Here is a 19780-nt window from a genome sequence, read left to right on the forward strand (position 1 = left end):
CGATTTTCCTTTCTTAATATTTATGCGAATAAATTAACAAACAAAGCTGGTTAAATAAAAAATGTTGGATATACACAACATTCAAAAGTGTGGGGTCAGGATTTTCTTATTTTTGAGAGAGAGAAATTAGTTTTTATCCAGCACGGATTCATTAAATTGTTCAAAAGTGACTGTAAAGACAGTTAGATAAACATAAACTTTTACATAAACATTACAGTTTCTACAGCACAACTGTTTTCAACATTGATAATGATAAGAAATGTTTCTTGAGGACCTGAAGGATCATGTGACACTGAAGACTGGAGTAATGATGCTGAAAATTCAGCTTTAAATCACAAGAATAAAGACATTTTACAATATAGTAATATATAAAATAGTTATTTTAAATTGTAATCATATTCCACAATATTACTGTTTTACTGTATTTTATGTATTTTTTTTTATTAAAAATGCTACCTTGGTGAACATAAGAGACCTCTTATAAAACATGAACAATTCTGTTATTTAAATGGATCTACTTTATAATCCTAATCCTCAACCTTTCCTCCATTTGATTGTCAAATATAGACAAACAAGTGTTTACAGGACTGGCACTATTGTACAGTCATTTTATTTTAGGGGTTAGGGGGCTAGAAGTTTGCGTTGATGTGAATATTTATGCATATAAGCATCCCGGCTCTGGGCTGATATTCCTCAAAAAGCTATATGGTATGGAAGCCTGTTTTTGTCTCAAGAGTAAAAAAAAAGTTTTTACAATAAACATTATAATTTGTGACATATAAAGCTGCAATTACAAGAAATAAAGTTATTTGTCTTTTTATTTTTTACTCTCAGGCATAAAGAGTCTTCCAAAATATAGGTAGACTACATCACAGACTAATAATAGTGACTACTCTTATGTTTACATGCAAACCTAACGTCATGTCAAACAAATGATTACAAAACACATGAGAAATTCACATGAGTAGTCTTACAGAAGCACATCCATACAAACAAAGATTTATTATGTACAAAAACATTCAATTCTCTACATTCAATTGAAGATAATTACCAGTAATAGTCTCATTTGTATCATAAATGCAATGTTTTCAATGTTGAAATACCTTTTTCCAACAAGGTTTAATGAGCAGAGACTATAAGACATTTGTAGTTTGAATTCCCTGAAAAGTGTAAACCACATGGGACTGTCAATTCCCTGAAAAGTTAAACCACATGGGACTGTGGATCTGAGGTCTGTTCCGAACAGCCCAACATTGGCGTTATTTTGAGGCAGGAACTGGAAACCCGTTTGAAAACAATCCTTATGCCATTTGATTACACTAAGGCAGCAACACTTATACTTCAGCTGTAACATCTGTGCATAGCACTGCAAGATCTCTCCCACAGACACATTTGGAATTTCATGAATAACTTGTCTTAATACTCTTTTCAGTGCAAGTATAAAGAGTACAACAATACATGTTGTTCTTCAGTAAAACAATCAACATTTCTGATTGTTCTATTTAAGGCACTACAGTACAGACCAAACGTCATGAAATATGAAATGGCAGAGTTAATTCACCTCAACAGACGGCATAAAATGTCTTTCATAGTCCGAGACAAGTTGCTGGTCCCACCACTCTTCACCACCAGCGCCCTCCTCTTCATCAGTATCAACCATCTCACTGTACTCTTTTCTCCAGCTGTCCTGCTTTGAAATGTTCCGTCTGTTTGATTCCTCAGAGTCTTCTAACCACTTCTCCCCACCTACATTTGTTCTGCCCAGTCCATCTGGCACCTGGAAATGTGGGGGTTCCACATCGATTAAAATCTTCTCCAGTTCAGTCTCTGAGGTAGAGGAAGGTGTGTTGGGATGCGGGTTCTCCACGATCTCCAGCTCACAGATCTTCAGAGGCGTTTCCGACGGAGAACAGAGCCATGGCCATGCATGCTGGAAAAAAAGCCAAGCTCACTGTTTAGAAGAACAAATATCCTACCATATTTATATGGGTGACAATCTCTTTCATATAGCTTTATATAAAACTTTAGATTCTTACCTGAAAGTTCATATGTTTAAATGATTTACTGTTTAATGGATCTGGGATCTTCTGGGAACAGTAACGTAACCTGTACCAAGACAGCAGATATTCATTTACCAAAGTGCATCTAATTTACCAGTTGAGGACCTAATACAGGTCTTTTTGTATTCTTCGCTTAGGGGTGAAAAAAAAGATTGACTATTTTTTACAATTCTAAAACACCAGTTAAAGGGATAGTTCACTTTGAAATTAAATTTTGGTATGTTTTAGCTTACCTCAAGGGCATCCAAGATGTAGGTGTCTTTGTTTCCGCAGTAGTTTCAATTTTGATATTTTTAGGTCAAACCGTTCTTGTCTGTCAGTCATATAATGCAGGTCTGTGGTCACGGTCTCAAAGAGCATGCACAGAAGTCCAAATTAAACAATTCCCCATCGTCCAAATTAAACAATTCCCCATCGTAAGTACACATTGATGGCCTAAGACACGAAACGAGCGGTTTGTGTGAGAAAACGAACAGTATTTATATCGTTTTTACCTTGTACACAACCACGTCCTGGTGTGTGACGTGGGCGTGCGTTCTGGCTTAGTCTGCGCAAGCGCCGGAAAGAGACGGAAGTGATCTCTTGCGCGTGTACGTCACTCATTGTTTACACAGAACAGAGATTGTAGGTAAGATGGCTACTATATATATAAATATATATAAATACTGTTCGTTTTCTCACACAAACCGCTCGTTTCGTGTCTTAGGCCATCAATGTGTACTTACGATGGGGAATTGTTTAATTTGGACTTCTCTGTGCATGCTCTTTCAGATAGTGACCATAGACCTGCATTATACGACAAGAACTGTTTGACCTAAAAATATCAAAATTGAAAATACTGCGGAAAAAAAAGACACCTACATCTTGGATGCCCTTGAGGTAAGCTAAAACATACCAAAATTTAATTTCAAAGTGAACTATCCCTTTAAGAAAGCATCTGATCATAGCGATGTGGGTATGTTTGCATGAGCTCTGCAATTCGGCACTCCAGTAAAGTCACGGCACGTTTATTTATATAGCGCTTCATACAATAGATAGCTTGGCATGGCAATGGTAAATAATAGGATGATATACAGTAGTCAACATTTGAAGTGGATCAAAAAAGTTCATCAAAGTTCTCCTAAGTCAAGAACAGGTATTGTTCAAAATTCATGTATAACTGATGAAAGGTTTTGTTTTGATCCACTTCAAACGTTGACTACTGTAGTTGGAATGCATTGTATAATTTTTATCTGATAATTGAATGGAATGCAATTCACAACAGGGCCAAAATTATGTGGATTCCCCTAACCTGCTCATTAAGTGTAGAAGATTAAGATTAAGGTCAAGATTTATCCTCACAGAAATGACTAGACTAGTCAAGCTCACTATTTAGAAGGGGGTATCCATATACTTTTGGCCATATTGTATGATGGAATTATAATGAAAGGCAATACTCACAATACCCATTTAAAAGCAATGACTAATATCAGGAAAGACAATGGTATGAATACAGCCATCAGTATTGAAGAAAAATAACCTAGGAGATGAGATGGAAAGAAATGACTGGTTAACTACCTGATGCTGAATTTTTGAACTACATACTGTATGCAAACAAATACCTCTTAGTATTTTGGACAATGCATGCAATGTAAACCCCAAATGAAGGAAGGAAAAAAGGAAGGAAGGTAGGAAGAAAGATTACTGTTTTCTTCAGGGGTGGAGAAAGTGGTGATGCTCCTCATGCCTTCACCAGCAGCACTCACAGCGCTCACCCAGGCCTGGTACTGCTGGGACGGCTGCAGGTCTGACAGATGCATGCTGGTTCTGTCACTGCTCACGTTATACACTGTTAAAGAGGCCAGAGGACAAAGATATACTCTACTGTTAAAAAGTTTGGGGTCAGCAAGATTTTTTTTTTTTTTTTAAAGAAGTCTCTTGTGCTCACCAAGGCTACATTTGTTTCAGTGGTATTCAAATGGTGAACCTGTAGAAATGGTGAAAGGGCCCAATAAAATTATGTCCCGTGGTCCAGATGGAACCTAGTGCATATTTGTACCGGGCCATTTTACCGTTTCAACAGTTTAAAGTGAGCAGTGTGTCAAAACAACGGAGCTGTTCACACCAAAAGCACCCGGGGTCATTTATTTCAGCGCTATATCCACTAATATTTTTATCTAGAGCCAAACTCGCTTCATTCAAGCTCTTTCCGTTCCGTGCGCGTTGCTTCTCTCTCCCGATAAAGACATTAAAGCTGCAGATGTAGACGGCTATTTTAACAACAGTAGCAGAAACACGGTGAGCAGCAAATTGATACTTTTGCTAAAACGCTGCAGATAATCAAATGAGAATGCAGTAATTACAATTATTTTTTACATTTAGTGTTATTAAAAGCATTACATAAAAAATAATGTTATAAACTGGAAAATTATTTAGAGATGGCAAGGGAAGACAAACAACTTTGAAATTACTAGTTAACTTTGTTTTGTGCACATGATGAGAGTTTTCATTATTAGTTTGTTTGTTTTAGAAGTTTATTACCCACTTGAGCAAAATATAAATATGGTAAATGTTAAATAAATAAATAAATAAATAATAGCCGTATAAAACATCTGACCTTTTTTATATCCATATCCAGTTGGGAGAAATATAATTTTTTTGGTAAATAATGTTAAGCATTCTTATACATCTATGCTTTGGCTCTCGGGGCCCAAGATTCCCATCTTTTATGAATATTTTGAGTGTTTAGGATTTATTATTTTACAGTACAGTGGCTGCGGTATTACTACAGTATTGTCCGGACCTATGCTGGGAAAGAAATATAGAGACTGAACCTCTTTAACTTTAATTGAATACTCCTGATTTATTTGATCAAAAATACAGTAAAACAGTAATGCTGTTAAGTGTTATTACAATTTAAAATAAATAATTATTTATTCCTATGATGGTAAAGTTTTCAGCATCATTACTCCAGTCTTCAGTGTCACATGATCCTTCAAAAATCATTGTAATATGCTGATTTGATGCTCAAGAAACATTTCTTATTATTATCAATGTTGAAGACAGTTGTGCCACTTAATATTTTTGTGGAAACCGTGAAACATTTTATTCTAGGATTCTTTGATGAATAGAAAGTTGAATAGAATATGAATGAATAGAAAGAACAGCATTTATTAGAAAAATAATTATTTTTGTAACATTAAAATTGTCTTTATGGTCACTTTTGGTCAATAAATAAAAGCATTTCTCTCAAAAAACAAAAAAATCTTACTGACCCCAAACTTGGTAGTCTAAGTATTAATATTTCATGTTGCAATGTTGGTCAAATAATAGAAACTCAGGGTCTACAATATAATGAAAGTACTAAGCATTACTTTTTAAGTCCGGGACACACTAAGCCGACATCAAAGAACTAGCAGCGATTAAAGCTACACTGTGTAGGATTTTCTCCCATCTAGCGGTGAAATTGTTTATGACTACCAACTGAATATTACTTTCTAGCCCCTCCCATTCCGAGGGTGTTTTAACTCCTACGGTGGCCGTATTATTTCAAATCTGCCAGCAGTCGCGAGTAATCTCCCCCTCGCATTCGTCACGGTGCCACTGAGTGTAAAACGTGAAAGGCGAAGCTTGAATTTCCAGGTATGTCCCTCTTTGGCTAATGTATCTTCAAGATGGAGGCACAACATGGCTGCCGCCATTCGAGCGACTCGCTCGTATTTATTCTAAATGGCAGATTCTACGCTTACGAGAATACTTGATTAGTTGGTAGAAGTAATTACACATTAATGAGCACATATACTTTTGAAAGAACAAAGTGTTTTTTGCTAAGAATCAACTTAAAAAATTACACAGTGTAGCTTTAAAGCTGACTGTGCTGTCGCCTCTCATCAGTTGCGTCTCGGCCAAAAAGCTGCGCTTGAACACACCAAAAGGACTAAAGGCGACTTTCAACTTGCACGTGTGTTCTGCTCCTGCGTGTGAGGAAATACCTGACTATATAAATGGGTATCAATAGTCTATTTTCATCATTCAAAAAGGGAAACCGAGACTAGGACTGCAGATATAAAAAAACGTAAACAAAGCAGCGCTTGTTTACCATTTTGAAATATCAATCACACTGATCACTTTCTTCATTCCATTATGAAAATATTCATGCATTCGAACGCTCAGGTAAGATGATGTAAAATTATAACAGCCTTCTGTCTGTACCGTCTTGACTTCTTTGCTCGCTTTCATCACTTTTCTCATTCCATAGGCTGAACAGCCAATCAGAGTTGGTTAGCTGTTCAATCAACATGCTGAATCGGTCAAAGAAACCCAGACGGCCCCTGGCTAGAGCCAACGGTGCAGAACACACTGAAAAAACGAAGCCCTAGACCAGGGTTCACCAATCTCGGTCCTGGAGGGCCGCTGTCCTGCAGAGTTTAGCTCCAACCCCAATTAAACACACCTGAACCAGCTAATCAAGTTCTCACTAGGCATACTAGAAACTTTCAAACAGGTGTGTTAGAGCTGGTTGGAGCCGAGATTGGTGAACCCTGCCCTAGACGCTCAAAAACGGCCCTACATTAGGATTGTCCCGAGCTTAAGATTTACATTAAAGGAGAGATAATGGATTACCTGTCTCATTGATGCCCACCAAGTAATGCAGGATGACACCTTTGCTCTCATGCACAGGGATGGGGCTCCACATCAGAGTGACAGAAGATTGAGAGACGATCTTCACAAGGAATTGTGGGACTTTAGGAGGAACTGGGCAGGGAGATAAAGAGATGATACCAATATGAAGGCTTGATGACTAGCAAATCTGATTACAGGATACTTTGTGCCCTAAAACTGCCACAACTAACTCAAAGTGAGAAAATGTTTTATGAATGGAATGCATTACACTTTTTTTAAAATCAATCTAAGTGAATGGAAATGTTGCACTTTACAAGCTAATTATTGACAATGCAATATACTTCTACAGTGGATGTGTCTTTTGACAAATAAGCTTAATATTAAAACTGTTAATCAGGGGTGTATGTTTGTAAATACACACTGCTACTTAATTGTAATGTAAATGTAATTTTGGCTCTCTGTTGTATTGGACAATTTGCAATTAAAACGGAAAAGCCAGATTTTATTTGATGTCTTGTGGACTTTGGTCTGTTGTTAATAAAACATCCAAAAGTGCAGTCAGTAATTTAAGGGATGTCATACCTCCTTGAAGTGTGTATGCAATCGCTGACTTGAGGAAAGTGCTGTGGTTGTTGAAGACAGCATACAGTGACACATTATATGCTGTGTAGTTCCTGAAGTCACCTTTGGATGGAGACAAACGTGAAATCACTGTTAGGGTCAGAACAAATTACAGCTTTCTCTCTTTCACACATCCACTTGTTTCACTATATTAGTGAAGACACTGCATAGACCTGCATTGATTTTACATTAGGTTAATGGTATTTTCTATGGCCTAAAGCAACCCCCCACCCCTACACCTACTCATTCCAGAAACATGTGCAAAACACTAGATTTAAAGAAAAAAAAATTGGCAGATTTTTTATCCTTTTTTACTAGTGAGGACCAGTAAAATGTCCTCACTAGTCAGTTACTAATATTTCACTGTGGACATTTGGCCCTCACAAGTATAGCTAAAACCTGTACACACACACACACACACACACACACACACACACACACACACACACACACACACACACACCTGTGATTGTGACAGATGTCTGGGTTCCGTTTACTCTGACCCAGCTCAGGCACGGATGGTGAGGTACTGACACGTACTGGACCACATACTCCAGGACGCTGTCAGAGAACTGTGGGTGTACAGACCATGAGACCCGCAGCGTCTGTTTCTTACCCATTACACTCAGATACACCTCAGGTGTTGTCTGTCCTGCAGGGCATAAATATCATTTAAATGTAATTTTACACTACCATTCAAAAGTTTGGGATTGGCAAGATTTTTTTAAAAGAAGTCTCTCATGCTCAGCAAGGCTGCATTCATTTTATTATAAAAATATTTAACTATTAATATATATATATATATATATATATATACAGTTGCAATCAAAATTATTCCAACCCCCATTGCAAATCAGATTTAATGGCATCAGTTACAGAATTTCAACTGTTTGCAATGAACAAATCAAACAAAAGTAATTGAAATAGTTCAACACAACAAATGTTTCAAGTGGTTTCCCCAAATTCAACAGAAAATGCAACTTTTAATGACTTCTGCAGTCTCAAAATGATTCAACACCCTTCATGGCAAGCATCTTTAGTACTTGGTAGAACACACTTGTGCTTTTATGACCTGCTGCAAACAAGATGTAGAACCAGACACCAGCTTATGGCAGCGTTTCTGAGGAATCTTAGTCCATTCCTCATGAGCAATGGCCTCCAGTTCAGTGATATTCTTGGGTTTGCGTGCCCATACCGCCTTCTTCAAATCCCACCAGAGATGGGTTCAAGCCAGGTGACTGTGATGGCCACTGTAGAATCTTCCAAGACTTCTTCTGCAACCAAGCCTTGGTGGAATTTAAGGTATGCTAGGGATCATTGTCCTGTTGGAAGATCCAATGCTTCAGCTTCGAAGCTTCAGCTTTCTCACTGACGGCATGACGTTTTTTCCTAGGATTTCCTGATACTTCAATAAATCCATCTTTCCTTCCACACGCTGCAGGTTTCCAGTGCCAGAGGATGCAAAGCAGCCCCAGAGCAATCACCGAGCCCCACCATGCTTAACTGTAGACAGTGTTCTTTTCAGCATATGCTTAATTCGTCTTCCTCTAGACATACTGCTGATTCATAGGGCTGAAAAGATCCAGTTTTGTTTTATCGGTCCATAGAACAGAATCCCAAAACTTCTTTGGCTTATTTATATGATTTTGAGCATATTGGAGCAGACTTTTCTTGCGCTTTTGGGTCAGTAGTGGTGTACATCTTGGTGCAGGTCTTTTGCTGTCACTCTAGGGTTTTTCTGGACCTGCCTTTTCAGCAATCTGGTTGCAGCAATTGGATAGCTGCGTTTTTCTGCCCTGTCCTGGTAGTTTAACCACTTTTCCTTTAACTTTGAACTTGCAAACTATGCTTTCAACTGTATCGCTAGGAACATTTATTGCCTTCGCTATCTTTTTGTATCCTGTTCCTTGTTTGTGAAGGGCAATTATATCTTCTCTTAACTTTTTGGACCATTCTTTTGACTTCTTTTGGCCATATTTCTAACTTGCAGTCAAACGTGACACTCAACAAACCTAACCAGTTCAGATATTTCATGTGTTCTAGCTTAAGCACACCTGGTGCAACTAATGAAGCCCTTGATTGTGTAGCTCAGGTGTGCTTGAGACACCACCTTTTTTGCAGATTTGTGCTGTGAGGGATTCTATTCAGGGGGTTGAATCATTTTGAGACTGCAGAAGTCATTAAAAGTTGCATTTTCAGTCAAATTTGGGGAAACCACTTGAAAAATTTGATGTGTTGAGACATTTCAATTACTTTTGTTTGATTTGTTCATTGCAAACAGCTGAAAGTCATTTTGCCAATAAACCTGATTTGCAATGGGGGTTGAATCATTTCGATTGCAACTGTGTGTGTGTATATATATATATATATATATATATATATATATATATATATATATATATATATATTGCATTTTTAAGTAGAACTTGAACAAAATGAGAGACAATGGCAAATGACTAATAATTTTGAAATTAAATATCAATTATAAGCTCAACATAACTTAACATAACTTTGAATCAGAATTTTGCATTGACATACCCCTCACAGGAAACGGCATGAATGTGGGGACGGACGTGCCCAGTGAGGTGTTGGCTGACACAAAAACTCTCACAACACCCATCTTGAGAGGGAAACGTATGAGCTGCGGGCAGTTCTGCTCAGTGCGATGCTGACTTCCTGTGTCTCTCCGCTGCCTGATCTCAGTTCCATTTTTAAGCTTCAGTGTCACAATATAGTTGCTAATTTTCCCTCTAGCCTGAGACGGAGGCATTTCCTGAGAGACAGGAAATAATGTCAGACAGTCAAACTTCTACAGCTCATTCATGATGTAATGAATCGTGACTGACCCACTGAACAAGAACCAGTTAGAATGATGTATTATGGGAGTATAGCCTACTTTCCAATAGATGTTACAGGAGGAGTAGTCAGAATAAGGGGCACAATCACTCCAAACGTCCAGCTGTCCAACCGGTGCTGAAAAGACAGAATATTACAGACAATTATCGTCATTGATTATTTTATATAATAGATTTAAAATGGAACGCTAGCATACTACATAAAGCATACTGTGCTGTAGTATGTACTGTACATTAAAAAGTTTTTTTTTAAAACGATTCAAACATTCATATATACATATACACATATATACATATATATATGTTGGGTAAAAAGAACAGTAAAAACATTTAGAATGATAAAAAATCTGTTTCAAATAAATAAATAAGAACTGTTTTTTGAGCACCAAATCAGCATATTAGAATGATTTTCAACTTTGTCCTCACAGGAATAAATTACATTTTTAAATAATATTACAATAGAAAACAGAAACTGTTTGTTTTAACTGTTTTTGATCAAATAAATGTAGCCTTGGTGAACATAAGAGACTTATTTAAAAACATTTAAAAAACATTAGCGACCACAAACTTCTGAACCATAGTCAGAGTGGATTCTAAACATCGTGTTCACTCTTGTTTAAAAATGAATTGTGTCTGTATTTATTTAGCACTGACAACTGTATTCTGCTGCTGTGTGAATTTGAATCAAGATCATCCTCAAAAACAGTAAATGAGTGCATTAAAGAGTAACTAAACCCTAAGCAACTTTTTTTAGTTAATGATCTGTAAGAATGGGGCTTTATTAATGCTGTTCATTGATTCAAGTAATTTTTTTGACATTAGGGTATAAAGTGTTTTAATTCTACAATATATGGTGTAAAAACGTCTAAGTGCTGCCCTGTTCAGGTTGAATAGTGGCTACTGGAGTTGAATTTTCCTATTGGAAGTTGTGGTGCCCTGTGACGTAAGAGGGTACCAGCTAACCGCTCAGGTGCACGCCCCCTGGGCTCTGCCCACTTTTCCAGCATTTTTCAAATATTGCCAGTGGGTGGAGTCAGGCTCTGACCAGCGATTGAGTTACCCTTTAATGTCCTAAATCAGGGTTCCTCCTAAACTCGGTCCTGGAGGGCCGCTGTCCTGCAGAATTTAGCTCCAACATTGATCAAACACACCTGAGCAAGCAAATCAATGTCTTCAGGATCACTAGAAACTCACAGCTAGGTGTGTTTGATCAGGGTTGGAGCTAAACTGTGCAGGACAGTGGCCCTCCAGGACCGAGTTTGAGGAACCCTGTCCTACATGAATGGATAATGTGTCTTTTTCTGACCTGCAGGGGGCGTTGTGACTGGAAACACTGAACTCCAGTTACTCATGACTTTCTCTTCATATCCACAGTGGCAGCGAAGACGAAAAAGGTACTCTGTGAATGGCTGAGAATCCTCCAACGGAAACGTGGACTGGAAATCATCCTCCTGCACAAATCAAAATAACATATTAAAGAACATAACTTATTAAAGGTTCAGTTCCACCCAAAACTTTAATTCTGTCACCATTTAAGCTACTCACCCTCAATGGTGTTCTTAATGATTTTGGGTGAACTAAATCTTACAACTAGTATTGATAAATCTCTGACATTATGAAAACTATTCAATTATCGGTAACACTATTATGATGGTCCACTTTAGACATTCTACTAACAATAAGAAACTTTGCAACTACATTTCAACTACCAGTCATTAGAGTATTATTAGACGGTCTGCTTAATCAGGGCTGCCAACTTTTGAGTTTAAGCTTGGAGTGTTGTGATTGTCAAAATACTTGGATTTCATTCATTTTAATAGTTATGTTTACATGGTACGATGACTGGTAGGCTACTGTTTTTATTAGTGCTTGACTCAATTTCAAGTCATAAGCATGTAAGTCAATTCCAATCTTGATTCAATATTGATTCATTTGGATAAATATCAGATACAGTAGCTACATGTTAATTTTTCTCAAATAAAAAAATTCTCTCAACTAATGCTGTCCCTTTGCTCCGCGATTTTTCACTGCGTGAGAAAATGGATGTGTGGCGTGGGAACGCGAGAACTGTGCGAATCTCACGCTGAATGCGTGAAAGTTGGCAGCCATGAGGCTTAATATTTTGATGCTCCCCAACAGTCATTCTACTGACTATAAGGAACTTTGCAACTACATGTCAGCTTATTCTACAAACTAACCCTAACCATAACAGTCTACAAATACTCTAATGAGAGTTAGTTTACACAGTTGCAAAATCAACTACATTGAATTGAACAATTTAATAGTTTAACACTCATTAACACTTACTATTCTACTCTATTTCTATTATCCATTTTTTTCTTTTCTTTTTTCATGTATAAAAAAAACTTGCTAGGTGTACTTTCCTAGACTAATTGGTACTTGTCACAGCACATATTGTATTACATATTGTTGCCCTATTGTTGGTTTGATTGCTTCTAGTGCTCCCCTCACTTTGGATAACAGCGTCTGCTAAATGATTAAATGTAAATCAATGAGAGTTAGTGGACATGTATTTGCAAAGTAACTTATAATTAGTAGAATGTCTAAAGTGGACTGTCAAAATAAAGTGAAACCGAGCTATCTTTGATTGCATCCTTACAGTCATAACAAAAAATAATTTACATTAAAAAATTAATTAATTTTTCCTTAATTTACATTGAAAAATGTTGACAATACACAAATGTGTTTGTCCTAGGGCTGGTTTAAAATCTACACTTTCTGTTTTACTAAGATTTGTATTTTAATAATCCAATACTGATTCTTAAAACGCAAAAGATCCATCTTTTAATCTGTTTTAATGGATGTGATAATACTTCATTAAACTTTACGCACACCTCTGATTCTGCAGATGGATGGATTTTCTTCTGGACTAACTCACTACAGAAACTCAGTACACTAAAGCACTTTTGAACACACGAGTGAAAATGCCAGAGCTGCACCCATGAAGCCAATGACACCAATCTTAGAGGAAAATGTTCAAATATTGTGAATCAGAATCGGATAAGGATTTTGTCTTGAACTGAATCAAATTACATGGGATTTTCCATTCCTCCTCTCACCTGAATCCAGTCCAGCATGTGTGTGCGGTATTGCACTTGACACTTATTGTCTAAGGGGCCCACACTGCCACAGCCCATGTTCCAGTAGATCACCAGCGGCATGAAGGTGTAGGTAATATTTTCGGGGGGGTCTGGGCGAACTAAAAAATTAAAAAACAGGGAAAAGATTTAAAACTAGAACTAAGCATTTAAATTCATTATTTTTCTAAGTGATGAAATTTACAGTTTTTGCCTGCAAGTTTCATTAACTTGAGCTACACTACCATTCAAAAGTTTGGGCTCTTAGTCGCTTATGATCAATAAAGGCTCAATTTATGACTATGTCTACACTAACCACATTTGAAAACAAATATTTTTCCTCTATGTTTTGGCCTTCCGTTCACATGAGAAGAGCTTTTTGAAGACACTATCCCAAGTGGCTTAATTTGAAAACACCATTTTTGCATTGTAGAGTGAACTGTGAAAAGGAGGTATTTGAAAACAATGACATGTTTAGTAATGTCACACATATGATATTGATAGTTATCTATGTGTACTGACATTGTAGTTCCTGCTGTTCATTTACATAGTGTTTAAAAAAAAAAACAGAAAGTCAGCACACCAAAGCTCAAAAATATGCAAAAAATTTAATTCAACAACACACAGTCCACTATTAGATTTTTTGCATATTTTGGTGCTTTGGTGTGCTGACTTTTTTCAGTTTTTTTCTGTTATTTCTTTTGTCGAGCACCCAACCCGGAGCATATTTTTGACAGTGATGTGCATGCTTTGGTCTTGTTTTTGCATTTTGTTTTGCAGAAAATGTACCCGCCATTGCTGTTCTGTGTCAAAACATGAGCACAATTGCGTTTCCAAACATGGAATGGCGATTAAATGCGACCTGGACACACTAGAAGTGGTGAGAGATTTTGCTAATAAAGCGATCGTTAACTTTATTATGCCTGGTCCCGCTGTATCATCTCAGTGAGCTTTTATTATAATTTACACATGCAGAATAAAATGACTTTAGCTTTTTTAACGTTAGTTAAAACGCCATTTTCAAATGTATCCACATTAAAGGGTTAGTTCACCCAAAAATGAAAATTCTGTCAGTAATTACTCACCCTCATGTTGTTCCAACCGTGTAAGACCTTCGTTCATCTTCGGAACACAAATTAAGATATTTTTGATGAAATCAGAGCTATGTCTCACTCCTCCATAGGCTGCTATGTGACCGAAACTTGCTGGCCCAGAAAAGTCATCAAAGAGATCGTTAATATAGTCCAAGTGACTACAGTGGCTCAATCTTAAGTATATCAAGCGACGAGAATACTTTTTGTGCGCAAAAACAAACAAAAATAACGACTTTATTCCACTTTTCATTTCCTTCTCTCTGGGCCTCTAGTTGGTTCGCGTAGTCTTTTTGCGCAGCGCGTCTGTGTTCACGTCACCACGTAGGCTCACTATTGGCCGACGCCGGTCATGTGTGTGATGCGTGATGATGTGCAACACAGACGCGCAGCGCAAAAACACTACGAGGCCCAGAGAGAAGGAAATGAAAAGTGGAATAAAGTCGTTATTTTTGTTTGTTTTTGCGCACAAAAAGTATTCTCGTCGCTTTATATACTTAAGATTGAGCCACTGGAGTCACTTGGACTATATTAACGATCTCTTTGATGACTTTTCTGGGCCAGCAAGTTTCGGTCACATAGCAGCCTATGGAGGAGTGAGACATAGCTCTGATTTCATCAAAAATATCTTAATTTGTGTTCCGAAGATGAACGAAGGTCTTACGCGGTTGGAACAACATGAGGGTGAGTAATTACTGACAGAATTTTCATTTTTGGGTGAACTAACCCTTTAATGTAGACGTTGCCTATTTGATCAAAACTTCAGTAAAACCAGTAATATTGTAAAATACTGTTACACTTTAAAATAACTTTTTTATTTGTGTGATCAAAGCTGTGATTTACAGCATTAGGCTACTCCAGTCTTCAGTGTCACATGATCCTTCAGAAATCATTCTGATGTGGTGATTTGATGCTCAAGAAACATTTATTATTATTATTAATGTTGAAAATGGTTGTGCAGATTTCTTTAAAAAAGTACTTTGATTCGTACTGTATATCGAGGGAGAAGAGAGAGATTTGGAGGTGATGGGCTCTTTTTTTTTTAACATTTATTAATAATAATCATCATCAGAATTGTGTGTACACTGACTACTTCACTGTGCTTCAAATGCAGCCAATAAATGCACATGCACATGGTTCAGAGAAATGGTTTACAACAGAGTAAACATGACTTACTGATATGGCCTGTGTTGAAGACAGACTCTTCAGATTGTGCAGAACCCAACACATTTTTGGCAGTGACCCATGCTGTAATGTCAGTGCTTTTCATATACTCCTCTCGGATTATGACCACTTTCTCTTGATCGCTCTCCCTTGAGTTAATGTTCCTGAATATAAACACAAAGTTAATCTTTTATATTTGAAGTTTAAATATGATATTTAATTTGAATTATTAGTCATTTGCGATTGTACTTAGGTTCTACTTAAAAAATGCAAAGGTTTTGTCTATTATTAGTAAGTAAACACTGTCACACCCATCACAATCTTTCCAGTGAAGAGTGTAAATGGTTGGAATCATTGGCTCATTGGATTTCGTCCAGGAGCAGTGAATGTCTTCATCCAAGTCTTCATCCGAGTTTTCAATAGCACAATCAGGGCGGGATGGGGAAGAGGGTGGATCTGTAAAAGATGGAAAACTATTCTTGAGGAAAGCCAACAAATAAAGTATAGATAAAGGGATGGGAAATATAAACGAACAAAGCCATAATAGCCAACACAAAGAGCTGCACCTTTAATTTCAAGACAGAGAAAACAGGAAGTCACGTGTGTAAATCTGCAAAAGTAAGCTGCCAGTGTTTCACACACTTCCCTTCCTTGTCTAATTTTGGACATCACTTAAACACAAGCATTTCTCAAAGAATGTTCCAGAGTCCAGACTCAATTCAGATCAATTCAATTCAATTCAGCTGTTACCAAATAAAATAATTTACAGTTACACATTTGGCTAATGCTTGTATCCAAAACTACTTAAATTGCATTCAAGGTATACATTTTATCAGTTCATGCATTCCCTGGGATTTTAAAGGGATAGTTCACCCAAAAATGAAAATTCTGTCATCATTTACTCTCCCTCAAGTTGTTCCAAACCTGTATGATTTCCTTTCTTCTGCTAAACACAAAAGAAGATATTTTAAAGAAGGCTGATGATTAAACAGTTGCTGGTCCCCATTGACATCCATAGTATTTTTTTGTTTTTTCCTACTATGGAAGTCAATGGGGTCCATCAGTCGTTTGGTTACCGACTTTCTTCAAAATATCTTCTTTTGTGTTCAGCAGAAGAAAGAAAGTCATAAAGGTTTGGAACAACTTGAGGGAGAGTAAATGATGACAGAATTTTCATTTTTGGGTGAACTATCCCTTTAACCCATGCTCTACTGGTTGAGCTACAGCAACACAACTTTCAGTAATGCACTTACAATGGAAGCCAATGGGGAAAGGCATCCTAGAGAGCTTAGAAACAAAAATGATGCATCTTGTATTTTTGTTAAACCACTTCGATTTAGGGATGCACTGATATGAAAATTTTGCCCGATACTGTTAACCGATAATTCTTTATATCTGAAAGCCAATAACCGATATCTTGGCCGATAAATCTACATTTTTATATAATTTTTGAGAGCCAGATTACAAAAACAAAAGCCTCACCATTACCATGTCCCAAGCGCACAATTATAATGTTCTCATTATAATTTTATGTAGCCTATATGACAGACCTTCCTTTTTTGAGGTGATACCAATCATATTTCAAGCAATTCAAAACCATTATGGAGAACAGTGTGCATCTGAAGTGTCTCAGCTGAAGGGAATAATCCATTCTTTATCGGCTTTAATATATCAGCCAAATTTTCTTATTGGGCCGATAATGAGAACATTAAAAATGATCATATATCGGCAATACCGATATGGTGGCTGATATATCGTGCATCCCAACTTCGGTTCATTAATGTGTGTTATTTTGGCTCTGCTTTACATTGTTCTGCTTTACATTACAACGTTCTGCTTTATATTTTATGGTTATGAGTAACAAAATCCTGTGTATAATTACATCGTTTTTCTTTGTAAACAATTCCCTTCAGGGATCCTAGTGTGTGTGTGTGTCATGTGAACATAGACACTTGTACATAAAACTTGTGAAACCCAGAGCATTCCCAGATTCAGTAATGAAGTCATTGTAGATAAATGATCAATTCTGTTATACTCACAGCCTCCTCTTACTGTTAAATTGCAGGTATCGGATGTTTTTCCATTGCACATGCAGTGAATATGTCCTGTATGTTTTATTGCGATAGAGAAGTTGAAGGTTTCTTTGGCACTGACACATGTGCTGGGTAACAGATGTCTCTGCCCCGGCGTGATAACACAAAGCTGGAAGAGATCACAACTTTTTGCTCTTCCCCGTGCACTCGTGTGGCACACAACGGACACATTGTGCCCAACAGGATGAGCTCGATTCCACCAGCAGTTTACATCCACTTCTAAAGAGGCTGAATAAATAAAGAAGACAATGAATGGCAACAAGAACAGATTGGGGCAAAGATGCAGACTTGCACTCAGTTCCACAAAAACATGCAAACGAAGTTTAACATGAATTCAATAATCTATTATAGATTATTGAATTCATGTTAAACTTCGTTTGTATATGTTTGACATGATTTGAATATTTAATGTATGTGAAAACTGATTAAAAAAACTAATTTGTATAAAGTTAAAGTTGCCTAAAAAGTATTTGGACACAATGTGTAAATGTTACTGGAATAGATGCCAACTAATGCTGCTAGAGCTTCACTTTTGTAAGGTATTTTGCTATTAGTACTGTTATGTCTGAAACTGTGATGTTTCATAATTTAAAACCTATAAAACTTACTTTTGTAAAAGGTGTGCTTGTGCTATATTTTATTATACACATTCCCCGAAAAAAGCATGTTAGTATCAGAGTTTATGATAGAATGAAATATTCCACACACACACAAAAAAAGTTTTTTTTTTGCTCACCTTGAGAGCATCTCCACATGTAAAGTAGCATAAGAAAATGTAATTTTACATTCTGCCATGCCATCGCTCACGGCATTCGCGCACGCAAAAAAGTCCAGTATTACGCAACGTTCCGTTAACCGAGTAATATTAGCACGTTTACGGAAAGTCCAGGCGTTTGTTTGTTTCGCTGCTACGTGACATCGCTGACAGCAAGGAGCACATGAAAGTTCTTCAGCCAGTCCACTTAAAAGTAATCACTTAATAACGGCATTCTCTAGCCTGGAACGAGCATTTTCTATTTCTTGTTATATTGTTCCCTTAAGTTAGTTACAGCTCAAGTTTTCCGTCGCTTTAGTTGCACTCGCTGTGCTCGTCCTTCTTCAGTCAAGCTCGAAGTCGACCTCGCTGTCGCTGTACAGTCAGTCCACGCCTGTAGTGTACGTGAGCTCGCGGTACAAGCCCGCATCGTCACTACTACGCAAAGCCCGTTGACCAATCAGATCACGGGGGGAAATACTCTGCACGTTCCTTGCATGGTTCCTTTTGGTTCCTTCTCTGCAGTGAGGAGCTACTGGATTCCTTCAGTAAAATGACCTTTAGCAAAAGAGGAAGCTGCTTGACTAGTTTGTTTCTGGGAGACTATGCGCCAACTAAACTCACACTGTATATAACTGGTCAACTAAAAATGTGCTCCACTTGGTAGCCTATCTTCTAAATGAACTGGTTTTTATTCAAGTCAGAAATATTAGAATGGATCCACTGATGATTACACTGGATCAGACTCCACCATAGCTCTTTTAGATCGGCTTTGCATTGGTTATTGTGCTGTGCGGATTGGCTAATTTGATTGGGCAATGTATGATTAGTCATAATTCCTGCATCCAGGAAGTGGTTTTCTTTTGTTGTTGTTGTTTTTGTGTGTGGAAATTGTCCATTCTAAACGATTTTTTTAGCTTCCCCTTTTGAACTGACTAGACACTAAATTGCCTATTTGCCTATTGCCTATAAATTGTGGGGTCCAAAAGTCTGCAACTAATGAAAGCACTTCTATGTTGTATTTTTCCTTATTTAAGACAAAAAGGCAGGATTTAAAAAAAAAAAAATTATTAGCATTTGATATGTCTCCCATAATATTTCACCTCTAATTTCCAACGTGATTTCAGAATGTTCCAAAGACCATCTGTAAAAAATTTCTAACCCTCCCAAATCAAAAATTTCAAGTGACCGATAACATCTAAATTTTTCAATTGGCCCAAGTGAAAATCTGTAAATTATAAAATTAAATTAACAGATTTTCACTTGGGCCAATTAAAATGTACAGAATTTCACTTGAAAAATTGAAAAATGTAGATGTTATCGGTCACTTGAAATTTTTGATTTGGGAGGGTTAGAATTTTTTTACAGTTGTGCTTCAATTAATTTATCATTAAATATCTGGGTTACGCTTTACAGGTCTCATTTGTAAACATTAATGTATT

At 37.0% G+C, this 19780-nt stretch overlaps 1 protein-coding gene across 1 annotated transcript; it reads right to left on the reverse strand.

Moving 5' to 3' along the window:
* Positions 1–747: 747 nt before the first annotated feature.
* On the reverse strand, positions 748–18729 carry il12rb2l (interleukin 12 receptor, beta 2a, like). The gene is made up of 15 exons (XM_079889152.1): positions 18321–18729; positions 17531–17812; positions 15803–15947; positions 15504–15655; positions 13219–13358; positions 11445–11589; positions 10180–10256; positions 9822–10056; positions 7747–7935; positions 7245–7346; positions 6663–6794; positions 3745–3888; positions 3501–3579; positions 2037–2106; positions 748–1930 (listed from the first exon to the last, which is right to left on the reverse strand). Exons 1-15 carry the CDS (start codon positions 18382–18384, stop codon positions 1553–1555), a joined length of 2334 nt encoding a protein of 777 aa, XP_079745278.1. The 5' UTR covers positions 18385–18729; the 3' UTR covers positions 748–1552.
* Between the last annotated feature and the right edge of the window lie 1051 nt (positions 18730–19780).

The sequence above is a fragment of the Squalius cephalus genome (assembly GCF_949319135.1).
Source record: "Squalius cephalus genome assembly, chromosome: 1".
In the NCBI taxonomy this organism is placed as follows: Eukaryota; Metazoa; Chordata; class Actinopteri; order Cypriniformes; family Leuciscidae; genus Squalius; species Squalius cephalus.

Coding starts and splice junctions, on each gene's coding strand:
- il12rb2l (XM_079889152.1), bottom strand. CDS start 18,384: ATGGCATGGCAGAATGTAAAATTACATTTTCTTATGCTACTTTACATG. Junction 3,889..6,662: donor GGTGGGCATCAATGAGACAG/GTAATCCATTAT, acceptor CCTCTTTAACAG/TGTATAACGTGAGCAGTGAC. Junction 2,107..3,500: donor ATTGCTTTTAAATGGGTATT/GTGAGTATTGCC, acceptor GTCTTGGTACAG/GTTACGTTACTGTTCCCAGA.